The 24,077-nt window shown below is 46.4% G+C and overlaps 1 protein-coding gene across 2 annotated transcripts in view; it reads left to right on the top strand.

Annotated features, from left to right (window-relative positions):
• Positions 1-384: 384 nt before the first annotated feature.
• DUSP10 (dual specificity phosphatase 10) overlaps positions 385-24,077 on the top strand; it is a 39,579-nt gene continuing 15,886 nt past the window's right edge. Inside the window, exons 1-2 of one of the 2 annotated variants that reach the window (XM_036827798.1) lie at positions 385-1,327; positions 4,100-4,965. In XM_036827798.1, coding sequence (XP_036683693.1) covers positions 4,143-4,965 — 823 coding nt within the window. In that variant the 5' untranslated portion in view covers positions 385-1,327; positions 4,100-4,142. The other variant, XM_036827788.1, reaches the window with a different exon arrangement.

Genomic DNA, 24,077 nt, shown 5'->3' on the forward strand with positions numbered 1-24,077 from the left:
TCAGATTTCAGATCTGCACTTAAAGCCAATGACATGAATATGTCGCGGCCACTTAGCTTGCTTATTAGGCTTGGATACTGAAGTATGTCTCCAAACACCTTCAATCTGGTAAGAAAAAATCATAGTCAAATATTGTCTAGCGCTCTCTGAGACAGGAGAGGGGGGAAAAGGAAAAAAAGCTCTATTTCTTTAGGGTTCCTTGATGCAAACTCTCTGCAGTTCATCTCCTCATCTCCACTTCTTTTCGTACCCCAAGACTTTCCCGCAGTTTCCCTGATATTTCCCTGATGATGCACAGGCAGGCTCGCCATCCTCCCACCCCCTCTCCCCCAATCCAATCCCCTCTTCTGCCGCGCGCCTTAGCCGGCGACCACTCTGGCGAAAGTCGCGAGAACCAAGAGGGGAGCGCCGCCTTCACGACGCTCCGCCGGCCACAGTCAGTCGGTTATTTACTCAGCTCCGGCTCCTTTCCGCCAGCCGCTGCTGTTCCAGAAGCTCCGGGCAGGCGGTCCTCGGCTCGCTGGGGCCCTACGGGGTGGCCGGCAACCGCCGAGGCGCGCGGGGAAGGCGGGCTGCGGGCCGGTGGCGCGCGGCTCTGAAGAGCGGGACGCGGGGACCCTGCGGGCGGGGTGGGAGAGGGGGCGCGGGCGGGCAGAGGGCCAGGCCTGGGTGGCGGAGCAGACGCACGGCAGGCCCCGGGACGCCCGGCCTAGGGGGTGGCGCCTGTGCCGCCCCTCGGGGCGCGCCCCCCCGTAGCTTCTGGCCCGGGTCCAGGCCGCCGCCTCCAAGCAGCCCTCCGCCTCCAAGCAGCCCTCCGCAGCGCTGCCTTCGTGCTAAGGGTGGAGCCCCGGTAGGCAGGCGGGGAAAGCGGGGGCGTGACCAGGGCGCAGATGTAGGAGAGCCAGAGGGCGCCGCGCCACCTCCGCGCCGGCTAGCAGTAGGGCAGCCGGAGGGGCAGCGACATCTGCGGGCGGGCGGCCGACGCTTCCTGGCGGCGCGGGGTCGAGGGGGTGGCCCGGAGGACTCGGGCCGCGGAGAGGCTGGAGGGCCTCACTGCCCGTGGGCGGACGGCCGGCTCGCCAGACGCCCCAGAGCCCAGGGCCCCAGCGCGTGGCCCCGAGCCGCGGACTGGAGAAGAAGCGACGCCCCTGGCCGCGGGCTCACATGCATGCCCCCGCGCGGGTGGCTCGGCGACGTCTGTGAATCGGGTTTATCAAGTCACGTCGAGCGACTCGGAGAACCTGTTTTTCCCGCTGGGGAGAGTGATCATTCTCGTTGCCACTTGCCTGTAGAAAGTTACTCCAACACGTTTGATCATCCGTCCAGAGTAAGAAGGGAAAAGAAATAGCGTGGTCTCTCCCGGGGTGAGGGGACGTAGGGGGATCCCGCCAAGTGGGCAGAGCCAGTTTTAGCTGGAGCGGCGAGTCCAACCCATTGACAATCCAGCTCCGGAAAGGGTTAACTGCATCCTGCCGGTTCGGTTTACATGTAAATAGAGAGCAGCTGCTCCGCGCGGGCCCCAGTTGGCCCTTTTAAGTTTTTGATTGGTTGCCAATGACATCACCGCCCGTGTTATAACACTGTGGACCCAAAGCGGCGTCGGATAAACCCTCCTTAAAGAGGCAAGGCCACGCCCTGGCTCCGCCCTCTCCAGCCACCCATTGGCCGCGGGCTGCTGCGAAGTAGCGGTTAGCTTTCTCTGGATTTCTATTGGTCCAAAGCGCCGTCGGTCGGCAGCCGGCCCGCCCCCTCAGAACCTTACATTTACAGTGTAGCAAAAGAGAAAGTAACTATGTTGCTGCTGGAGATCAATGAAGCCAAGTGAATGAGGGCTGAATGTGCGAATCCACAGCCGAAGCGGAGCGCCAGATGGTGGAGGGTTACACTTATTTATGAAGTAAGTGGAAGTCACCGTGGCTACTCCTGAGAGCCCGGGAGTGTAAGGCGGTGTGAGTGTGAGTGAGTGAGTGTGTGCGTGCGTGCGTGTGTGTGTGTGGGTTGCGATGCTCACAGAAGAGCCACAGCAGGTGAGGTTAAAGGGTTCCGGCTGTTGGCTCACGCTGCCCTGTGCATTTACTCTCATCTGCAGTCTACTTGGATTGGGGGCGAGGAAAAAATGAGGTTTGTTGGGACGCTTTGCGGCAGTTTTAAATGCCAGGGACTTGTTAGTGCGCTATGTTGCGAAGGGGGATGTTAAGTGCCCCTGGAGTGGGGAAGGAGCATTCTCTAACCACTTAATTTTCTTTCCAGCCCCTGACTAGAGGTGGAAGGACGACTAGCGAGGGAGAGGGGACAGCTCAGTATTTCTCTGGGAGGTTTCCTAGGCTAGTCTGGATGGTTTCACGGGCAATATATATTTACGTCCGACCCTCTGCTGCAGGGATGCAGATCTCTTTATACACTCCGCGCGTGTGTGTGAGAGAGAGTGTGTGTGTGCGCCACGCACTCCGTGTGGAGGTGGGGGTCCCAGCTTGTGTCTCCGTGAACACGCTTACGCGTGCCTTTCAAGGGAAATGGACTGTTGATCCTGGGACGTACCCTACCAGGTAACACAACAGCAAAGACTTTCACTGCTTGGTCCAGCTGGGAAACAGTTATAGCTTCTGGAATAGTACTTGCTCTTCAAAAAATACTACGCAAGGGAGGGAGGGAGGGAGGGAAGGAGGGAGGGAGGGAGGGCAAGGGAGGAAAGAAGGGAGGGAAGAAAAGAGGAAGGGAGGGAGAAAAGAGGTTGGATCCTTCTTGCCCATCCAAAGGTGGTAAGAGAAAGCTGAGTCGGTGGGGATCTGTGGATGTGATAGATGCGTGCCCCTGTGTGTGTGTATGTGTGGATTCTGCCTGTGACACTTTGGCTCTGTGTCAGGAAGTGGTGACAGTCCTGTGTAGAGGGATGTTCGATGACATTTTTCCAGACATCTCTTAAAGTTCGTTTAGATGAGCTACCCTTGCATGGGGTTTGGGTTCTTTTCTGTGTGTGTGTCTAACAGGACAGGAGCCATCAGGGCCCGGGTGTGGAGTGCCCCTGTGCCTACGGGGAGGAAGGAACTGTCCCTTTGCAGGCGCCCTCTCATGAGACAGGAGGTAGACCCCTGAGCAACTCTTTACTTCCCACAGGGACGGGCTCATTGGGAAGTCTTCTTAATGAATCCATCCTCTTGAAGAGGGGGGATATCTGTGTGGGACTGAAAGATTATGCATAGCGGCTGCCTCCCATTGAGAGGATCTCTAGGATGTGCCTGTGGGGAAAGAAGGAGGGAGGAGAGTTGAAGTGGTCCTTTCCTTAAAGGCAGAAGTGGAGGGAGCAATCCAAGGGATGGATCTGCCAGAGTTGGGGTTTCCAGACCTGGCTCCTTGGCTTGAGGCTTCATTCTAGGAGACTAGGTTGTAATGAAAGAGGAAATGCAGATTAATTTATAAGAGGCTAATTGGAAACATGGGAGGTTTTAATATGACTTTGTTGTGCTTTTCAAAGGACTCAGTAGAATGGAAAGTAAGAATAGCTGGCAGTTAAAGAGATTCACCTAGGGGGATGTTTTCATTTTGATGTGCAGAAAGTTGACATCCGCCCCTGATGTATGTTTAGCTGCCGTATATTCCCGTGAACCATGCCAGCACTCTTGGTCATTCCTTTGCCTTTGCAGTGGGTGAAGGAATTACATGGAAAGTATGCACGGGTGAACGCACGGGTCTTTCTCAGACGGTTGCATTATACTTCTGCCCAGGAGATGAGGCCCAGAAGAGATGCCTCTTAAGAGCCTTCCCTTCTGTCTTCAGCTTTTCTAATTCTTTGTGCTTTTACCTTTTCTCAGGCTGAACTTTGATGTGGGTCCGTGAAAGGTTGTTCATCAACATTTGCATAGACTTTACATCTAACCTTAGACTTAGCAAGAAGTCCTTCTTGAGGGGACTGGGGGGTCCTCAGGTTTGCATCCTCTTTGAATCCATAGCAATGAGCTTCAGGCTTTGAGAGTGACAGGATAAAGGGCACTTAGGACGACTTTGCTCAGAGGGATGAAAAGCCCTTTCCCAGGGATTGGATTCGACTGCCTTTTGTGTCACGTGACTTTATTCTTTCTTTCCCCCCTCCCCTTCTTTACAGACTGTCTTGAGTTCTTCTTGAATTGCCAGTTTTCAGCCTCCTCATGCCTCCGTCTCCTTTAGACGACAGGGTAGTGGTGGCACTGTCTAGGCCTGTGCGACCTCAGGATCTCAACCTTTGTTTAGACTCTAGCTACCTTGGCTCTGCCACCCCTGGCAGTACCAGCCACCCTCCTGTCATCGCCACCACCGTTGTGTCCCTAAAGGCTGCGAATCTGACGTATATGCCCTCATCCAGCGGCTCTGCCCGCTCCCTGAATTGTGGATGCAGCAGTGCCAGCTGCTGCACTGTGGCAACCTACGACAAGGACAATCAGGCCCCAACCCAAGCCGTTGCCGCCGGCACCACCACCACCACCACCACCACCACCATTGGAAGCTCTACCACCTGCCCGGCCAACCAGATGGTCAACAACAGTGAGAATGCAGGCTCTCTAAGTCCATCAGGTGGGGTGGGCAGCCCTGTGTCAGGGACCCCCAAGCAGCTAGCCAGCATCAAAATAATCTACCCCAATGACTTGGCAAAGAAGATGACCAAATGCAGCAAGAGTCACCTGCCGAGCCAGGGCCCTGTCATCATTGACTGCCGGCCCTTCATGGAGTACAACAAGAGTCACATCCAAGGAGCTGTCCACATTAACTGTGCCGATAAGATCAGCCGGCGGAGACTGCAGCAGGGCAAGATCACTGTCTTAGACTTGATTTCCTGTAGGGAAGGCAAGGACTCTTTCAAGAGGATCTTTTCCAAAGAAATTATAGTTTATGATGAGAATACCAATGAGCCGAGCCGAGTGATGCCCTCCCAGCCCCTCCACATAGTCCTCGAGTCCCTGAAGAGAGAAGGCAAAGAACCTCTGGTGTTGAAAGGTAATGCCCCCACCCCCTCCCCGAGCGCAGTCCTGGTAAGCCTGGGGTCACTCTGGGTTTTCTCTTAGAAGTACCAGCATTCTCCTGCAAAAAAACCAGAATGGCCTTTCTTCTTCTTGTCTCCCCTTCCGTGCCCTCTCTTAATTATTTTGGGGTTGGGAGAGAAACCCAGCAGCCTTGAACTGAAAGCCAGAAGATCTGGGCTCTAGTCTTGATTCACCTTCTCATTTGCATTGTGCAAGTCATTTCCCCTCTTGGAGACCGTTTTCTCATCTTTCTATAAAGGGGCTTTATGACACCAGATGGCATCTCCAGTCATGCCTGGTCTGGTAGTTCTATTCCAGTCAAACTAGCTGGAAAGTTCTTGTCTCTCAGACTTAATCAAAGTTGATGGAACAGAGGAAACCGCAACTGTGGTGAACTACAAGTAAACCTCCAGGTACCAGTTTTTTTGTGGGAAATTCTTCCTCTTTCTCACCTCTCTGAAAGTGACCTTCAGGAAGGGCAGAGAGCCTTATTCTAAGGTCCCCCCAGAAAGTATAAGTTCACCCCAAACATCTGTTCCTCTGCCAGAGCTTCAAGGGACAGAGTCATTTTTATGAAGTACTCCCCAACCCATTGTTCCTTCTGGCATCACCTGACAACCATTGGCATCATGGCTCCTCCCAAGATGGGGTGGTGGGTCACTTGCCCCACTGAGCACAGGATAACTGGCAGGTCAGTGTCGCTGAGCCCTGGCAGCAGAAATTAATTGCTCCCTGGTCTCTGGGCTCCTTCCACACAGCACTGCCTAACCTAGCAGTGGAGCCCGCGTCCCGTATCCAACCCAGGTGTGCCTCTTTGCCCTCGGATGCCATCCTTTGGGGCACTGCACACCACGCTTCACCTTTGGTGTCTTCTGTCAGGGGGTAGTGGTGGTAGTGAGAGACAGGCATCTTATTTCTTCTCTTCCCCTGTGTGTTGAGTTAAGGCATACAGTCTGGGCCACATCACCAGTCAGTCTCATGCAGTGTGTAGACCAACGACGTTGCTGGGTTCCTTTGAACACCTTGCATATTTAAATTGCAACAGGCCATTGGGCTGAGCAAGTTAGTAGTTTTGCCTTTGTGGGCCAGCTCTGCCATTCTTCTTCTTGTCTTCCCAATGGTGCATTCTGCCTTTTGTTAAGCAGTGTTCTTAGAAATACAGTTCTGAATGTCTTTGACATCATTCCCTCTGCCCACCCTTACTGCCCTCGAACCTGCTCTTGTTGGGCTCAGCTAGCACAAATGTATGGCTTTCCTTGGGCTGGTGGGCTCTCAGGAGAAGGAGAACATCATGGACATTGCATCCAGAGAGTTCCCAGCAGCTCCCAGGTATTTTTTTGTTGTTGCTGATGGGTTTTCTTGGGGTTACAAATATGCTCAGATTTCCTCTGTGTACCCCTGTATTTTATTGTTTTGTATTCTTGTTTGGCTGACTTTGAGTGATTCCCAGTAGGTTTACCCAGCTAGCGTTCTGTCCCCGTGATCTTGGCTTGTCTCATCTTTTTTGGATGAGAAAATACAGTCTACAAACTTCCCATTTGTAATAGTTTGTCTTGGGGAGCCAAGAAGGGGAGAACCAATGCAATGATCTTGAGGGTGGTCTCTTGCTCATGTAGAGTAGATGTCATTGAGGGAAAGCAGACCCTTTGTGTCTGTATGATCTGAAGCCAGGCATCAAATAATCCACATGAAGATGACCCTGGACATGAACATAGGGTGATTAGGAGGAGTTGTAGATTCTACCCTCTACTTTGCCGTGGGCATTGTTGTGTATGAGTGTGGCTTGTCAGTCGCTGGGCAATGAATCTCCTAGGTGTTACTGATCAAAGTGGGGTTCCTTTCCCCCTTTCCGGTGGATGCAGCTGAGAGCCTGGGCAGCCTGCGCTTGTTCCTCAGTGTCAGTGAGGAAGATTGCCTCAATGGGGCGGGGCCGGACATGCTGTTGACCTCACCACTGGGTGCCTGGGAGGCCGCTGTTAGGGCTCATCATTTTCGGTTGGTGAGACACAGCGGCGGTCGACCTGGAAGACACACTGGTGGTAGAGGTTGGATTATTTGTAGTCTGGGGGGTTCTTTCTTCAAATATCTGGGAATTTGGTTGAATATATGTAGTTCAGGAGCAAAAGGGTCAGTAATCTACTTCATTATTTTTGTCATTATTATTTTGGTCTCTTTTGGGGGAATGGCCTAAAATTGGGACCACGATGGGAGGGAAGGGAAAGAGATTGATATTAGAATGCCCCTAGCTACCCTTTCATCTGGGTAAACCAAAGGTTAATACCATAGCACCACTGAGGTGAAAAGTGGGGTCGGCATCTCTCAGAAGGCATAGCCAGCAACTTCTCCTAGGTTCTTGAGTGGGTCAAGCAGACCATTCTGGTCTGGCTTCTCTGCTGAGGTTTATTTTAGTAACCCCCTCCATTAGTGATGTAAGATTTTATTTTAGCAAGAGTGGTGGTGGTACCATTTTGGAATGAGTGACTTTTGTAGGGTAGATATGGGGTGGGGGGTAGTTAGAATCTAAGGTCGACACCTCTAAGGCTTCATTAATTTATCTTCAGAGATTTCAGTATAATCTCGGGTAATTTATGGCTGACCCATCTGATTCTCTGGTTTATGTTTGTAAACACCGGTTGCTACCCTCCCTGTCCAAGTTTTATGTCCCCCTGTTTCAATGCCATGTTCTCCATTTTTGGTGCTGCCTGTCAAGTAGAGCGGCTGCTCAGATACCATTTTAGTAATGCTGTGTCAGGTTGGGAAGAAACTGATCAGAGGCGCAGAAGCCCCTGGGATTAAGTTACTATTCTAATTTACAGTCCCGTCCCTGTTGTGACCTATGTCTGAATCTGTGTTTTATTCTCATCTTCCGAAGAATAAATGGCATCAGACCTGTGCTTCTATTCAACCTGGCAAAAAATGATCCAAATGAATAAATATTTAGAGACCTGCAAAGTCTTTGAAAGAATTACAAGCTGTTTTACCCAAAGTTGATGTTTAATGTGATTTCTCACCCAACTCAATAAGGAGGCTAGACAGTTCTGGGTTTTTCATAATGAGAGCTACCATCTTTGCTGTGATGTTTATAAGGCTTCCTTTCTTTTTAGCAAGGCTGTGTTCAGGGAAATAATTTGGTATTTACCTATGTAGGAAAGGATAATCTACTATCACCTCCTCTTTAAAGACAGTCTATGCCTTTAACATTTTTATTATGAAGTATTTCAAATATAGAGAAACATAGAAAAGAGTATCATGGGCCCCCATATACCTAGTACCCAGATTAAACAATTATTAACACTTTCCCTATTTGCTGTCTCTTCTTTTCCTGGTTGTTGAAAGATTTTAGAGTATAGACAATATTTGAAGTGTATTTCAATATGTTTCATGTTTAAACTTAATGTTTTCAAATTAAGAAGGCTGGGAATATTGTATAGTATAGTATGGATAACATTTTCACTCCTAAACACTGGTGTCATGTGCCCATTGTTGAGAGACTTTCGAGCTTGAAATTCCACTCTGACTAACTGGCTATCAGGTCTCTGGAGAAGCGTCCCGCCCTCAGAGTGGGAGGTTTCCAGGCACCTCCTTGGGGGTCTATCATGCTCCCCTTCCACGAGGGTCTGTCAGGGCCCGTGCCTGTACTTGCTCTGTGCTGTCACAAAACAAAAGAGTGACTGATTGCTTCGTCCTCCAACAGGCCTGCCTCTGTATCAGAGACATTTACTGGGGGGAGGGAGGGGGAAGAGAGAGCATCAGTTCAGGAGACTGATGCGTAGGGAAGATTCGATGACAGAGAGAGTTAGTTTCTTACGCTACAAAACTTTCCTTTGAAACTCCTGAGATGAACAACATAGATGGCGCATTTTCCCATAGTCAAAAAGGGCTCTGAAGTAAACACTTGTAGGCAGTGCTGAGTCTGATAACAAAGTGAAGGTCTGTGCTCAGAAGTCAGAGACCCTGGGGAAATATTCTTTCTCTTTCCTGCTTTGTTTTGTGAGGGGAACAAAAGTCTTCCTCGTGTCTGTCAGGGATGTTAGGAGGATTTTTTTTTTTTTTTTTTTAAACAGGTGAAATAAGGGCATAATATATATCCACAAGTTTGTTATTCTGAGCTTCTGTTGAACATCCAAACATGCTGAATATTAGCCTCACAGCGAATGGTGGAGAGATTCAGGCAGGACTGGGCATCCAGCCTGTCTGGGCTCTGGTCTTGGCTCGCCCCTTACTAGCTCCGTGCCCTTGACTGATGGCTACTTCGCTTACTTCCTTGCTTTCCTCATTTACCAAAAAGGATATAACAGTAGCTGTCTCATGGTGGTAGTTTAGATATTAAATGAATTAATGGGTACAAAGTGTCCTGAACAGTTCCTCATACAGGGTGAACACTTAGTACACGTAGCTTCATATTATTACTGTTGGTCGAACAGAAATGATGGTATCAGTAAAAGTGCAATTTTGGCTCCTCTTCCAAAGGAGTGCAGATAACAAGCTAGGTATAGCAGTGTGTGTGTGTGTGTTGCTAGGGCTTAAAAATAACTTGGTGACTGTTACCTAATTTAAGTAGCATATAGTTGGAGTGCCAAGTAATTACAAAGACATGTTGGGTCAGGAGGCCAGAGTAATTTGGGCATATCCTAGAATTATTTATTTGTAGGGGAGTTTGCAAAAACGTGATGATAAACCTGTCCAACGAATGTCCCATAACTAAATAATGAAAGTATAAAACTATTAAGCTTTGCTTTTTCTGGCCTCTCATCAGGCTGATTTATTTTTGGAGTAAGGATTGTAGTCTGACTATAAAAGGGGAGGTGGAAGGAGGGGCAATGTGCTTCATCTTGAGAAGTTCTCGAAGCTTTGAGTTGTGATGAGATGGACGGTGGAGGGAAAAGGAGGAAATTCATTGAAAGACCCTCTCATGTCTTTAAGCGAGTCTTGAACCCTCCCCTGAACTGGTTCACATTTGCCTATACCCTCTCTAAGCTTTTGGATGTACTATTCTGCTTCCTAATTGAAAGTGAAAAGCTGTTCCCTGTTCACTGTGTGCTCAGCAGAGTGGCGTTTAGCTCGCTTACACCTGAGCTCCAACCGAGGCTTTTCTGCTGACCAGCTAGTGGTGTCCTTAGGCAACTCAGGTTACCCCTCCGAGCCCGTTTCTCTTCACTGTACAACAGGGATTATTCCAACATCAAGGATGAACTCAGACAATGTAAATAGAGTGTCTGGCACGTAGATCGCTCTCAGTAAATCAGGTCCCTGGGCTCTGCTCCCCTACCCCCCATGGCCTTTCAGAACCTCTTCCATAAGACTGGGGGTGGTGGTGGGCGGGAGGGGAATGGGCCCTTGTTCTGAGCACAGCAGCACTAGGGCGCATGTTAAGTAGGAACCACTTGTCCTCAACCATTCAGATCAGTTAAGTTAACCATCTGGCTCCTCAAGGACAAGTTCAAGAAACTCCTCTCCTAGCAGTGGTAGATAATGCTTTTAGATGAGAAAAAGCAGGGTAGAGGAAGGGAGATTTGGCAAAATCACAGGAGCAGAAACGCTCTCTACCATGCAGCCTGGTGGTGCCTGTGTTCTCAGGAGCTGGCGTGCGCCTCTGACCAGGAGCCGCCCCTGCTTCCTTCATCCCAGTGTTATCGGCAGCCAGACTCCCTGGCTCAGCGTTGCTGGGGAGGAGTATGGGCATGGAAATGTGTTGTAGTCCCTAGGCAATTGTTTTTTAAATCAGTTTTTTAAAGATTTTTTTTTTTTTTGATGTGGACCACTTTTAAAGTCTTTATTGAATTTGTCACAGTGTTGCTTCTGTTTTATGTTTTGGTTTTTTGGCCACAAGGCATGTGGGATCTTAGCTCCCCAACCAGATATTGAACCTGCACCCCCTGCATTGGAAGGTGAAGTCTTAACCACTGGACCACCAGGGAAGTCCCGTCCCTAGGCAATTTAATTCTAGTAGGTAGATAAAAGTACACGACACACAAGGGGCAGAAATTCTAATCCCAGGAGAGGTCATGTCCCCTCTTCTGAACTCAAGTACCTCAGGTTTTAGAATAGGAAGGGGCCTTAGAGGTCACCTAGTCCAAGAGTCTTCACTGCAGGCTGTTCCTTGGAATCACCTGGGGCAATTTAAAACCTGGGATGCTCAGTTCCCACTTCCAGAGATTCTCATTAAATTGGTCTGGGGTCCAGCTGGAGCATCAAGACTTTTAAAAGCTCCCAGTGGTTCTAACGTGCAGCGAACTTTGGGAACCATCCATCTCGTCCAGTCTTCTCATTATGCAGTTACAGAATTGGGGCCTAGAGAGGTCTATTGCTCATCCAATGTCACATGCATGATTAATTTCAGAGCCTTAGTGCAAAAAATAGGTCTTGCCAGGTTGATATGTTGATTGTGTGTGTGTGTGCGTGTGTGTGTATTATTATCTAATGATAACAGTATCTATTGTATAGCATACAAATATAAAGTAAGATAATATATTTAATCAATCATTTTGAGTACTGATACCTTTTTTCTTGAATTTTGAGATTTCAGTCCAGAAGTATAAGGACCTAAGTCTTTTGAAACCAGCAGACTCATGGTCCTGATATTTACCTGGATCATAGAAATATAGGACAAATGTTAATGATGTTAATCCCATCTTCTAGGGAATTTAATGGTTTCAGGAAGAGCTGGAAAACATTTATCAAAATGCGCCCCCGTACCCAAGTGTTTCAAATTTCTAGGGACTTTTGGGTCGGTTGGGTTCCACGGATGTACAGCCTTGTGGGAACAGGAGATTCATTCATTTTTTTCAACAGATATTACTGAGTGCCTTCTATGTGCTAGGCACTGGTCTTCAGGCTGAGGCATCTGCCATCATAACTCTGATACTCTAAATGTTAGAATGAGAGCATATATGGACCAGGCTAGTATTCCACATCCTTTCCACCTTGAAGATCATGTACCTGTTCGGATTCTTCATCCTCTACTGCTACACAGTCTTGTTTAGGGAGCAGTTTATCTTTAGGAAATATCATTCTCCTGGGAAGTACATGTTTGTGTGGCCTTTGGCTTTTTTCTCCTTTCTTTTTCCCTTTCAAGATAGAGTCTGGCCTTTTCTAAGCACATCTTTGTGGGCCAACTGAATTTCTTTCTGAAGTCTTGATCTGAAAAGAATTTTTTTTTTTTTATTTGTCGGTTTTTTAATGGAAAAGGAAACATACATTCTCTCTCTGCCTCAAGAAGCTCAGGGCTGACAGGCTGCCTCTGTGCATTGGAGTGGAACTTTGTAATTTGAACCTCACTAATTTGGGACATGCTGCTGATAGGGACAAGCCCTGTGTTTATTTTTTCCTGCATGCTCTCTATGAAAAGAGGACATGCTAAGCAAACAAACACTGTAAATGGTATTTCAAAGACAAGGTTTTGGCTTGCTTAGGAAAAAAAAAAGAGTTTGCGAGTACAATTAAAAACCACTCTAAGGGAAAGGGCTGGAATGAAAACACAAGTGTCTGTCATTCTGAAGCCTGTGCTATTTCCCCTAAACCATGTGGGTTCCTCTTGGGCAAATTTTCTGTGGCTTTGTATCCATGTACTATATACTCTATATTAATATCATATAACCTTACTAATTCAGAAAAATGGGAGGGAAGAGAAAAGAATAAGTATGAACCACAGCCTGAATTTCACTGTAGAACATTTCAAAATATACATTTTATATTCATGTTGATGTAGTGTCCTTTCTAATTATGAAGTCTTTGACTCGAGATGTTTTCATCCATAAGCTAAGAGGAAGGTCTTAGCATCCTTTTTTGCTCAGCCTATTGTCTGCATCATCTATTATTACTTAAAAGTTGGGGGGTAATATATATATATATATATATATATATATATATACCCCCCCCCAACAAAACCCATATTTTATGGAACTTAAAGGAAAAGGTAACTTGAGCCTATGCTTTTGGATAAAGAAATGAGCCGTACAGCCTGGTATTTTCATATAGGATAAAGGCTATTACCCCGTGCTCTGCCTCTGGCAAAGGGCAAGATCACTATCAGGAAGAAAAGGTTTGCAGATTCATCACATTATCCGTCTCGCCTTGATGTTTTATTTGTGGTGAGGGCCTACTCATCGTGTGTTTTGCCCCCCTAAGACTGGAATTTCATGGAAAGCAAAACAAAGCTAAACTCTTCCCGAGTGCTTGGACGGAGGGTTTGGTTGTCTTTGTCTTCCCACCCGGTGGACCCCCGTCAGGCATCTGTTGCCCAATTCTCAGTCAAGCAAATAGATGAAGCTGCCTGATTCAGGGGGCCAGTGTCAGGCTGTCCTCCCTTTGAGGAGTGTAAGCTTCTCCCGTTATGATGTGAGCTCAAGTGATTTTATTTTGTGTCCCTGGGTAAGGAGGTTGTCACCACTGTGTGGCAGAACCTTACTGTCCAGTGCTTTACTACTTGCTGCTTATTCTATGGGAGAAAGAATCCCACATTCTTTGCATCATGGCCCCGGGGTCCACTACTCCTGGGCTAAATATCACCAGCTGTTGCCACTGGCAAGTGGGAAGAGAAAACAGATTGGGAGGAGAGGAAGGAGGAACAGGGGTATAGAGGGAACAGAACGGTGTGAGGGCAGAGGGTCCTCTCAGAGTCAGAGACAGGATCTTCCTGCTCCTACACTGGAGTCCCGGGTTCCAGTTTTCAAGACTGTGAATTACTGTCATTAGTTATTACAGCGTGTCTGCGTCCCTCTTAAAATAATAAGATGAGACAGACTTCTGAGGGGAGCTTCCTTGAAGGGATAGAGGACATTTTCTTGGGTCTTGTATTTCTAGTCTTATTAAATAGCATATTTTTATGATAAGATTTATAAGAATGCTCTGATGGTTCTCATGAAGTGATATTTTACTCTGACCGTGGAACACCATTTAATCACATATAACTACTCTGGGTCTGACCAACCTATCATCCTCAAAATTAGAAAATTATTTTCCAGATAGTTTGGGGGAAAAAAAAAATAAAAGCGATTGACTGCTTTCTATGTGCTGGGCATTGGGCTGTCACATACATGTCTTCCTTAGCTCTCAGCACAACTCCTTGAGAGAGGTTTTACATTCCCAGTTTTACAGAAGAGGAATCGGAGGAGGAGATTCAATATTTCTCCCCCCAGATTATTAACCAGTGAGTTGCAGAACAAGTATTAAAACCCAGTTCTAAGGATCTCAAAGACCAAGTTCTTTCCAGGCTGGCCACATGTTTATTTACAAGTGCACCGTATATCTCATTCCTTAGGGTCACTTTGCGCTTCATCTATGAAGTGTCCTTGGTTACGATACTTTCCCCCCCCTGCCCATTTTCTTGTATGTCCTCAACCGAAAGTTCCAGTGCTAAGAGTGGCTGACTGTGTCCTCAAGGAAGAGCTGGCTTTCCAATGACCTCACCCTGAATTATATCACGGCTTTTGGAAACTTCAAACTTTGGTCATGGCAGAGACTTTCAACTAGAGCAACCAATCAATGAAACAAATGTTTGAAACCCGCAACGATTATTTCTAGCATTTATGAAATGTTTGCTGTCTTAGCAGACTCTGTGCTCAGAGCATTATGTCTCATGATAACGTTCCAGTCTACATATGAGTGACTGAGACTCAGAGAGGTGCAGGCACTTGTCAAGGTCACTCAGCTGGTGCCTGGTAGCGACCAGGCATAGTGCTCTGAGGTTTCTGCTCCATGTATTTTCAATGTGGAGAACTTTAGAATGCTTTCTCCTAGTAGCCTGTGGATATGAGAATGATGCTTCCTTCTTTTGCCCATATTAATATACTTCCTTTCTAGAGTGGGAAGTAGATAAGTGGGAAGGAAGACAGGTATGAAATTATATTTAGTGAATAAGAAGGAATGTTTGATGGGTATGTATGACTACATCCCAAAGACTCTAAGATCCAATGGTATTTGATTGCTTATGTTTTATAATCATTATCCGTTCTATTAGTGTGGGTAATATATTAACTATGGGGTTTCTTTTCCCCCTCAAGTGTGTGAAGAAAGAATTTCTAGCTGGTTATCATTACCTTTGGGAAAGTGAATTCTCTGGGATAAGTGAAAAAGAATGTTATCAAACTATTTACTAACTGTTGCTTTCCTCTTCTGCTTTCCTCTCCTTATCTTTCTTCTTCCTCTCTATAGTCTAAGCCTCCAAATACAGCTCAGGTAATCTGGGAGTGTGGCAGGGACAGACCGTAGAGAAAGCATGATTAACACCCTTGAAGGATAGCAGGATGGACCCCTGGGAACCCTGTGCTTGAAGTAGTATTCATTCAGACAGAATTATTGAGCATTTGTTTCAACTGTCCCATTTTACAGATATGGAAACTGATTACTTACCCAAGAGCACATAAGTAGCTGGTAGCAGAACTGGCATAGAATCCATGTTTCCTAACTCTCTGTACAGTAATTATCCTTTAAATCCCAGTGGGAGTATAATCCTTTGGTTTGAATTTGAGTTGTTATTAAATAAGCAGATCTTGTGGGTCCAAGTGTTCCACCAGGTTGCTTCATGTTTTCTTTCCCTTCCCCTTTGTAATGAGGTGATTAAGTGACTTCTCAATGAATCGGTCTGCCGGTTTGCATTTGTATTCAGCTTTCCTATTGGAAATTTGTATCTTTTCTAGCAGAGGGAATATAGTAAATTAACAGCACAGATTCTAGAACCAGACTGCTGAGTTTGAATCCTAACTTCATCACTTATTAATAGCATGAAGTTGAGCGAAATAAGTTTGGTGTGCCTCAGTTTTCCTATCCATAAAATAGGGAGGGTAATGACAATTTTCTCATGGGATTGAGGATTAAATTAGATAATTCATATACAATGCCAGACACATAATAGCTAACATATATTACAAATGTACCATAATTATGTCATATATCTGCCATAAAAATTCATCACCATATATTTATCTCCAAGGGATAAATGAGTAATAAATACAGTCAGATGAATTGACATCGCCACTGGTGCAATGTTAAGTAGAAACAACTCTTTGATGCTTGGTAGATTATTTTTTGTTTAAAGGTTTGGAAAAACCCGGTGTTTCTAGTGGGGTGGATAGATAACTACATCAGGACTTTTTTCTGAATCAACACCATACTGGAAAATAATACTATTTCTATGTAAGGAAATCTTATAAAATTAAGTCTTAGCAAAGACTCAATTATATACCCATTGTTGGACTATTAAGAAAATTTTAGAAAGAAAAATTAGATGACATACGAATCTCCCTGACTAGCTTAGTTTCACTTTTACATATTCTCTGCATTCTTTACCCATATTTGTGCATATTTTGCAGAGTTTTTCATACAGAAACTGAAATTCATTTTCACTTTATATTGCAAGTACTTTTGCTTCCTGTTTAGTCATCATAGGTTCTCTTTGAATGTTATAACGTGTCTTATTTTATGGGATGTATCACATTTTGCTTACCACATTTGCCTATTCATGAAGTTAAGATTGTTTCCAAGTTTTTGATATTGTAAGAGAAACCTCTGGAGGGAATCCCTTGTTTGGGAGCTTCTCTACTTTTCCTCTGAGGAATGGAAGCTCGGGGCCAGCCACCTGGGGTTTATTTCCACCCCCCCTAATCCCCCTTCATTTTTTCATTGCTGCTTTTCCCTTCAGAAAACAAGCTCCAACTCCCTATTAAAGTTATTGGTTTGTACGAAAGTCTTTATCTTTCATCACAGATCTTTGCACAAATTCCGATTGTGTGTGCAACACACATGCCCTGAGGCGTGTGCTGTAAATCTCCGGCTTCTGCATTGGTGGGCAGAGTGAGGAATTGTGGAGGCCCCATTCAGCACTGTTAAAAACCAGAAGCTATGGTGGAAGTGAACGATCTGGCAGGGCCATTGCCACCTCCTTGTTTCATAAATCTGAGCCACTCCCAGTTTGATGCTGTTGATAAGATGCTTTGAAACGGACATCCTTGTGAATAACAACAGAGAGAGTTAGATTTTGTGAGGTGTTAATAGGTGTTTGTGCCCCTACCCCTTTCCCCCCTTTTTTTGAACCCTGGGGTTTTAGTGCAGTGCTGAAGTCTTCTGAGTGCTTAAGCAGTCAAAAGAATACATCAGGATGGAGAGACTATTCCCATTAGTTCTTTTTGCCAAATTAAGGTAAAATGCCCTTTAAATAGGAGCTAATTCTCTGACAGATAATTAGCTTGTCTTTCTTGATGAAGTATGTGAATTGGGTTGAGTTTATTATAATTAATCTTGCATATTATGTAAAAATGCATTTGTCTGCCCTTATTAGGTGAATCTCTTCATTCCTACCTTAAGGGTGGCTTGGAACCTTCACCCTCGCTCCATTGAGAATTGACTGAATTAGATGAATGGCAGGGTGATGGGCAGCTCTTGGTTATAAAGGTTGGGAGAAGCTGAAGGTGGGGCACCACTATTCGAAGAGACAGAGCTTGCCTATTAATATCTGCATCTTTAAAAGAAAAAAAAAACACTTTGATTATGTTTTGGGTCCTGAGAATCAGATGCTACAAAGCTACCTAAAGAATTACCTTGAAATCAATCTCCTGCTCATGACGTTCTTCTGGATTTACAATGTGGAGCATTTTCCAGGAAGTGACGAGTTGGGTGATGGGCAGGTACACTTGCTGGTGTCTGGGCGGTGACGCTGGGAGGTGGCCTGAGGGGGAGCAGAGGGGCTAAGAGTCAAAGCTCCGCCCTGCAGTTCTTCTTGCTCCCCACTCCCCAGCCATTCAGAGTTCCTTGAGACTCCCCCCACCCCCCAGCTGCTTTCAGGGCTTCTTTTCCCATTGAAAACTATTGTCCATGGTTACTTGATTTTGCCAGTATCAAGATGTGCGTTGGGGAGATGGAGTTTGCGAATAAAAGAGCACACTGTGGATAATTCATCCAAGAGCCTCTCTCCTACAAGCTGAAGTGTTTCTTTTCCGGAGAAGAGAATGGCTATTTGATGTTCTGTGGCAGCTCAGCTGCCTGACACACGGCTTAGAGCACCTTAGAGTTTAGGCCTTGGTCACTGCCTCTACACGTGTGTGCGCGTGTGCTCGCACACACATTATAGGGAACATTTGTAAAATGGGCACTGAGCATTAACTCATTTAATGAAGATAACAGTAGTCACCTCTATCTGCAGCCGCTACCCAATATAGTAGCCGTGAGTCAACATGGGGCTTGAAATGAGACGAGTCCAAACTGAGGTGTGCTATATGTGTAAGATACATACTGGATTTCAAAGACTTTGTACAAAAAAGAACGTAAGATATTGCATTCATAATTGTTTTACTATTGATTACATATTGGAATGATGCTATTCTAGACAGGTTGAGCTAAGTAAAATATATAAGTAATGTTAATTCTACCAGTTTCTTTTTCTTTTTTTTTTTTAATATTTATTTATTTATTTATGGCTGTGTTGGGTCTTCGTTTCCATGCGAGGGCTTCCTCTAGTTGCGGCGAGCGGGGGCCACTCCTCATCGCGGTGCGCGGGCCTCCCACTACCGCGGCCCCTCTTGTTGCGGAGCACAGGCTCCAGACGCGCAGGCTCAGTAGTTGTGGTGCACGGGCCCAGTCGCTCCGCGGCACGTGGGATCCTCCCAAACCAGGGCTCGAACCCGTGTCCCCTGCATCGGCAGGCAGAGTCTCAACCACTGCGCCACCAGGGAAGCCCTCTTTTTCCTTTTTAAAGTGCAGCTATGAGAAAAAGATTTGTTACGTCGTAACTGGCATCATACTTCTCTTGAATGGTGCTGATCTCTATATACTAATAACAGTATTATTATCTCTACTTTTTAGATGAGGAAACTGAGGCTCAGAGAGGTTAAGTAAATTCCCAAAGTCACACAGCAGAAAGTCAAACTCAGACCAGTCTCACTGCAGAGCCGATGTTCTCCCCCAGGACAGAACTGTTGTGTGATGCAGAATTTGTCTGGCTTTTGCCCTTGGTGGTTCCTGGGAGGTAACCTCTAGTTACACCTGAGCTTATGCTACTGTGAGATGATTTAGAACAGGGTTAGGTCATCAGAAAGACCGACAATGTGATTAGAGGGTGGGGGCTTTGTATTAGTCTGAGCTCCTCCTAGGAAGAAAAGGGAGCTGGAGATTGAGTTCAGTCACGTGACCAGTGGTTCAATCAATCATATCTACGTAATGAAGCTGCAATAAAAACTCAACACCAGGACTTCCTTAGTGGCACAGTGGTTAAGAATCTGCCTGCCAATGCAGGGGACACGGGTTCGAGCCCTGGTCCGGGAAGATCCCACATGCTGCGGAACAACTAAGCCCATGCACCACAACTACTGAGCCTGGGCCACGAGCCACAACTACTGAAGTCCACGTGCCGCAACTACTGAAGCCCATGCGCCTAGAGCCCGTGCTCCGCCACAAAAGAAGCCACTGCAATGAGAAGCCCGCGCACCACAAAGAAGAGTAGCCCCCGCTCGCCACAACTAGAGAAAGCCCGCGCGCAGCAACGAAGATCCAACACAGCCAAAAATAAATTAATTAATTAAAAACAAACAAACAAAAAACTTAACACTAGGGCTGGGTTCAGCTTTCTGATTAATGAACACAACGGTGAGCTGAAAGGGTGATGAGTCCGTAGGACACAGAAGCTCCTGGTTCAGGACCCTCCCAGATCTTGCTCTGTGTGTCTCTTCATTTGCCTGGTCCTGATTTGTATCCTTTATAATAAAACCGTAATAGCAAGGAGAGCTCTGCAAGTCATTCTAGTGAACTATCCAACCTGAGGGGGGCGTGGGAATCCCAGAATTTTTAGCCAATTGGTCAGAAGTGCGGGTCGCCTGGGAACCCCTGGACTTGTGGCTGGCGTCAGAAGTGAGGACAGTCTTGCTGGGGACCTTGCCCTTAACTTGTGGGGTCTGTGCTGACTCTGTGTTTTTAGGGTCAGAGTTGCACTGCAGTTTTGCACGAATAGACTGCCTTCCATCGAGAGGTTTGTTTTAGGGGCACAGTGTTTGGGAAAGCAAAGTACTGTATGTAGCTTAGCTTGCTTGTTTCTCTAACCCCACACCCTGCGTGACGATGGCCAGTTATGCTCTAGACTTGTAAAGTGACTCCGTCTTCCAGCAACTGCTTTTGCCCACTAGGCTTAGCCTGGAGACAGGGTAGCCTCTGACACCACCACGCCCAGAACCTTCCAGCCTGCAACTCTTGGGGTCCTCTCTGCTTCTTCATCTCCCAGACGACACCACATGAGAGGTGATGACATACATATGTGACATACTGCTTTGATACCAGAGATTCTTAAATATTGGTGTTGGGATTAAGTTCCTTATAGGAAACTGTTGTAGGGTGATAATACGGGTAAGGGGTGGTTGTTTTTTTAAGTAGTTTGCAATGTCTAGAATCGCACTTTTGTCGTACATGTCCTGTTACATCTGCTAAACACTGTGTTCAGAGCAACTGTTTTCTTTCCTTTGGGGGCTTTTGTTTGGATTTTTAAACCATAATCCCATGTGTTTTTCTTTTTTGGTTTTTCTCCTTCCCACTTAAAACAGACACTCTGTCTTCCCTGTGGTCCAGTAGCCATCACCCTTCCGTTCCTGCTCGGCCTGTGGCTCTTTTCCTGCCAGGCCCTCTTAGGTCACCAGCTCCTAGAAAGTGGACTCCTACGAGGGCATCTTGGGGCTGCCCGGGAAGGCACATTTCTAAGAAAAGACAAACTTAAGCGGTGTAGTTATTGCAAAGGGAGATTCCTTTACCAATGAAAACCAGGGATGAAACAAAAAGCGTTCTAGAGTTGGAAAAGAGGTCTTTTGAAATGCCCAAGATGACTTGATTTCTACCTACTTGGGCCAGCTCTGGGCACTTTGCATACTGCCATCGTGCCAGGCTTGCTCTTTTCCACTAAAAAATTATTCACAACCTAAAAAGTGGAGAGTTATGTTTTATTCGGTGGGAATTTTTAGGACTTCGAGCCCGGGAGGCAGTATCTCAAGTAACCCCGAGAGAACTGCTCCTAGGAAGTGTGTGTGGGCATAGGCGGGGGAGCCAGGTTATGTAGAAGTTTTGCAACAAAGGGCCAGTAGTCCAAACATCAAAAGATTATTGTAAGTTAAGGAAAACCAGCTATCCCAGGTTAAGGAATTTAGCGCCTTTCTATGTCTGGGAAGGTGCAAGAGTCTGGGCTCACTGAAATCATTCCTTTCATAGGCACCTCAGCTATCTGGGGCCAGGATCCTGTGTTTTCACATCCTGAGTTCCCTCAGGGCTCACCGGCTCATGTTGGAGGGCTGCAATCACTGACGACTGTGACATCCTTTGTTTACTGATATGGCAGGCAATATTCCATTTCTCACTCTCCAGAACTGTTCGGCTTTAAGGTTGGGCTCAGTTACCTCTTAGGTAACTGCCACTCTCAGTACCTGTGGGAGGTAAGTGTCAGTTTCTAAGAAGGATAGAATGGGTTTATCAGAACCAACCAAAGAGGGACAGAAAACTGGGCATTCTCTTCTCACGCTGTGTCTCTGAGTATCTCACCTTCCGGAGGACCAGAGGCTCTGATGCCCCTTGTCTGTCTTTCAAGAACACCCATAATGTTACCCCTGTGGGAGAGCAAGGGCTGTAACCGTCTTTTTTAGAGAAGAGGGAAACTCCTGCGTCTGAAGAAAAAGCTCTTAAGATGCAATTGTGTTTTAAAATGGACTTTGAGTTAAGTAACTTGCCCGAAGGTGCAGGGTTAGAGGGAGGGATAGGAGGAACCCAGAATTCCTGATTTTAGAACCGGCCTTGTGTCCCTTCAACAGGAGGCAGAAGAAATGGACCTGGTGGTGGTGAATTCACACTGTGTGAATCATCTATCTGTTACCGCTCACCTTGTCTCAGTGGGCCGGCCAGCTAGCTGGGAGGAGGCCCAACCAGATCTTGCGTTTTGTACTCTCAGTGCTGTCACCCCAGCCCACATTTAATGCTTAATAAATGCGTGTGGAAATGGACTGGGGGGTCCCTCGCTCTGTTCCCTGACATCGCGCAGACTGATTTCTCCCTACTAAGGCTCCTTTTCTTGTTCATGCCTCTTTCCATCCATTCATCGCTTATATAGAATGTCCAAGGAGGAGGCATGGAGAGGGGAGAAGAGGTTAAAAGCCCACCAGGTGTGAATTGTCTTACACCCCAGCCATCCTCGGGCACTGCTGTTTGTCAGTCCTGCAGGCTGCCTGTTCTCCATGAGCCTTTCCGGCCCTCCTCCCCAGCCTTGGGAGTGACAGGATTTCTGTGTCCTCATGCTAAACTCACCTGGCTGGCCCTGCACCTGTCCTACACAAGTCACAGCGGGATGGCATCATTTCAGGTGTTCTATTTTTTTTTAATTTATTTTATTCAAATATAGTTGATTCACCATGTGTTAATTTCTGCTGTACAGGAAAACGATTCAGTTATACATATACATATATTCCTTTTCATATTCTTTTCCATTATGGTTTATCACAGGATATTCAGGGATTCCTAAAATGTGTCTTCTGCCAGGCCTTTTGCTAACTTTCCTCTATTGTTGCTTCATCTCTCCTTCTTTCTCCCATTTGATCTATCTTCAGAAACTATATATTATTTAAAAAAATTTTTAATCTTCCAAATTCCTGGCATTTTGCTGAGCAACACATAATACATGGTTTACGATGAACTGGCCCTTTCTCTTCTCGTTCCAAAGCTCATTTACTCTAGAAACATTTAATGAGGCTTACTATACAAATCAGGTACAGCTGTAGGTCTAAACAGTAGTGAATCCTTACAATTTCTATTAATAGCTACCAGTATTAGCTCATTAAATCCTTGCAATGACTCTTATTGTTGCCTGTTGGTACTATTATTAGCCGTATTTTGCAAATGAGGAACCTTGGGTGCAAGAAGGCAAGGAGCTTTGCTGAGATCATACTGCTGGAAAAGTGTGGAGGCCGCCTGAGCCACAGGGCAGTGGTGCTGTATTTTGTCCAAGACAGACAACAGCTCGGCTTTCTTGGGCTCCACATTTTAATAATAGCAATAAACAAGCAAAGAAATTAACAAGTGATTTCAGATAAGTGATCAGTGAAGACCACAAAACTTTAAAACTTCATGATATAATGATAGAGATCTATGGGAGGGTAGATAAAGGGAAGACCTTTATGAGGCGATCCCGTTTGATCTGAGGTCTGAATCACCTACTTGAGGACCTAGGAAAAGGGAGTTCCAGGAAGAGGGAACAGCAGGTGCAAAGGCCCTGAGGTGGGAGGCAGGTCATCCAGGCCTCACATACCCTACGATAGCTGCTCTCATTCTTGCCATTGTTCATCAATGTCCAGTTTATCCACACCGTGCTGAAGTTATAGAATGTTGGAACTGGGAGAAACTTAAAGACGATCCAAACCTCTGATTTTCTAGAAGTGGCAAGAGGGGTCGCTAGCACCCAGTATAACCTCAGCGTGGAAAGAAGGGCTGTGTTCCAAGTCCTTGCTGTCAGGACTTCTGTCCCCCTGAGCAATGTTAGTCATGGCTTCAAGGGATGTGGCTGGGAAGTCTGACGGTGCCAGATGTGGGGTGCATACCAGGTCACCTCTCCGTTTCACATGTCCCAGTTCGAACCGACCATTACTTGGCTGGCCTTCCACTTAGCCTTAAGTCTACGTTGACAGTATATAATCCCAGCTCACCTTCTCAGAGAGGTACTGGCCTCCTGGTTGTTTTATCTTCCCCTTCATCCCAGAAGGTGGTCCACTACATGGGGACACGCTAGCTTTTGACCTGATGCAAACTGGTGTATCTCTCAGCACACAGAAGCCTCACCTGGCTTCAGGCTGACCTTTCCCAGCTCAGCCCTCATGCAGGGGTTGGACCATTGGGCATGGCTGTCTGGGTGAATCCCTGAGCTGGGAAAGCTCACGCCTGCTCTTTCTGGCAGTTTATCCTTAATGCTCAGACTTGCTTAGTATTCTTGCCAAATATAGAATTCAGCTCAGTGACTTGAGGAAGTTGTTGCTATGCCTTTTGTGAACTGAAAACACTGGTTCAGTAAAACAACTCACAGTTTGATGTTGACACTTGATCCTTTCCCCTACCACTTCTTGAATTCCCTACGCCACAGCCCTTTGA

This window comes from Balaenoptera musculus, chromosome 1 (assembly GCF_009873245.2).
Source record: "Balaenoptera musculus isolate JJ_BM4_2016_0621 chromosome 1, mBalMus1.pri.v3, whole genome shotgun sequence".
Taxonomy (NCBI): domain Eukaryota; kingdom Metazoa; phylum Chordata; class Mammalia; order Artiodactyla; family Balaenopteridae; genus Balaenoptera; species Balaenoptera musculus.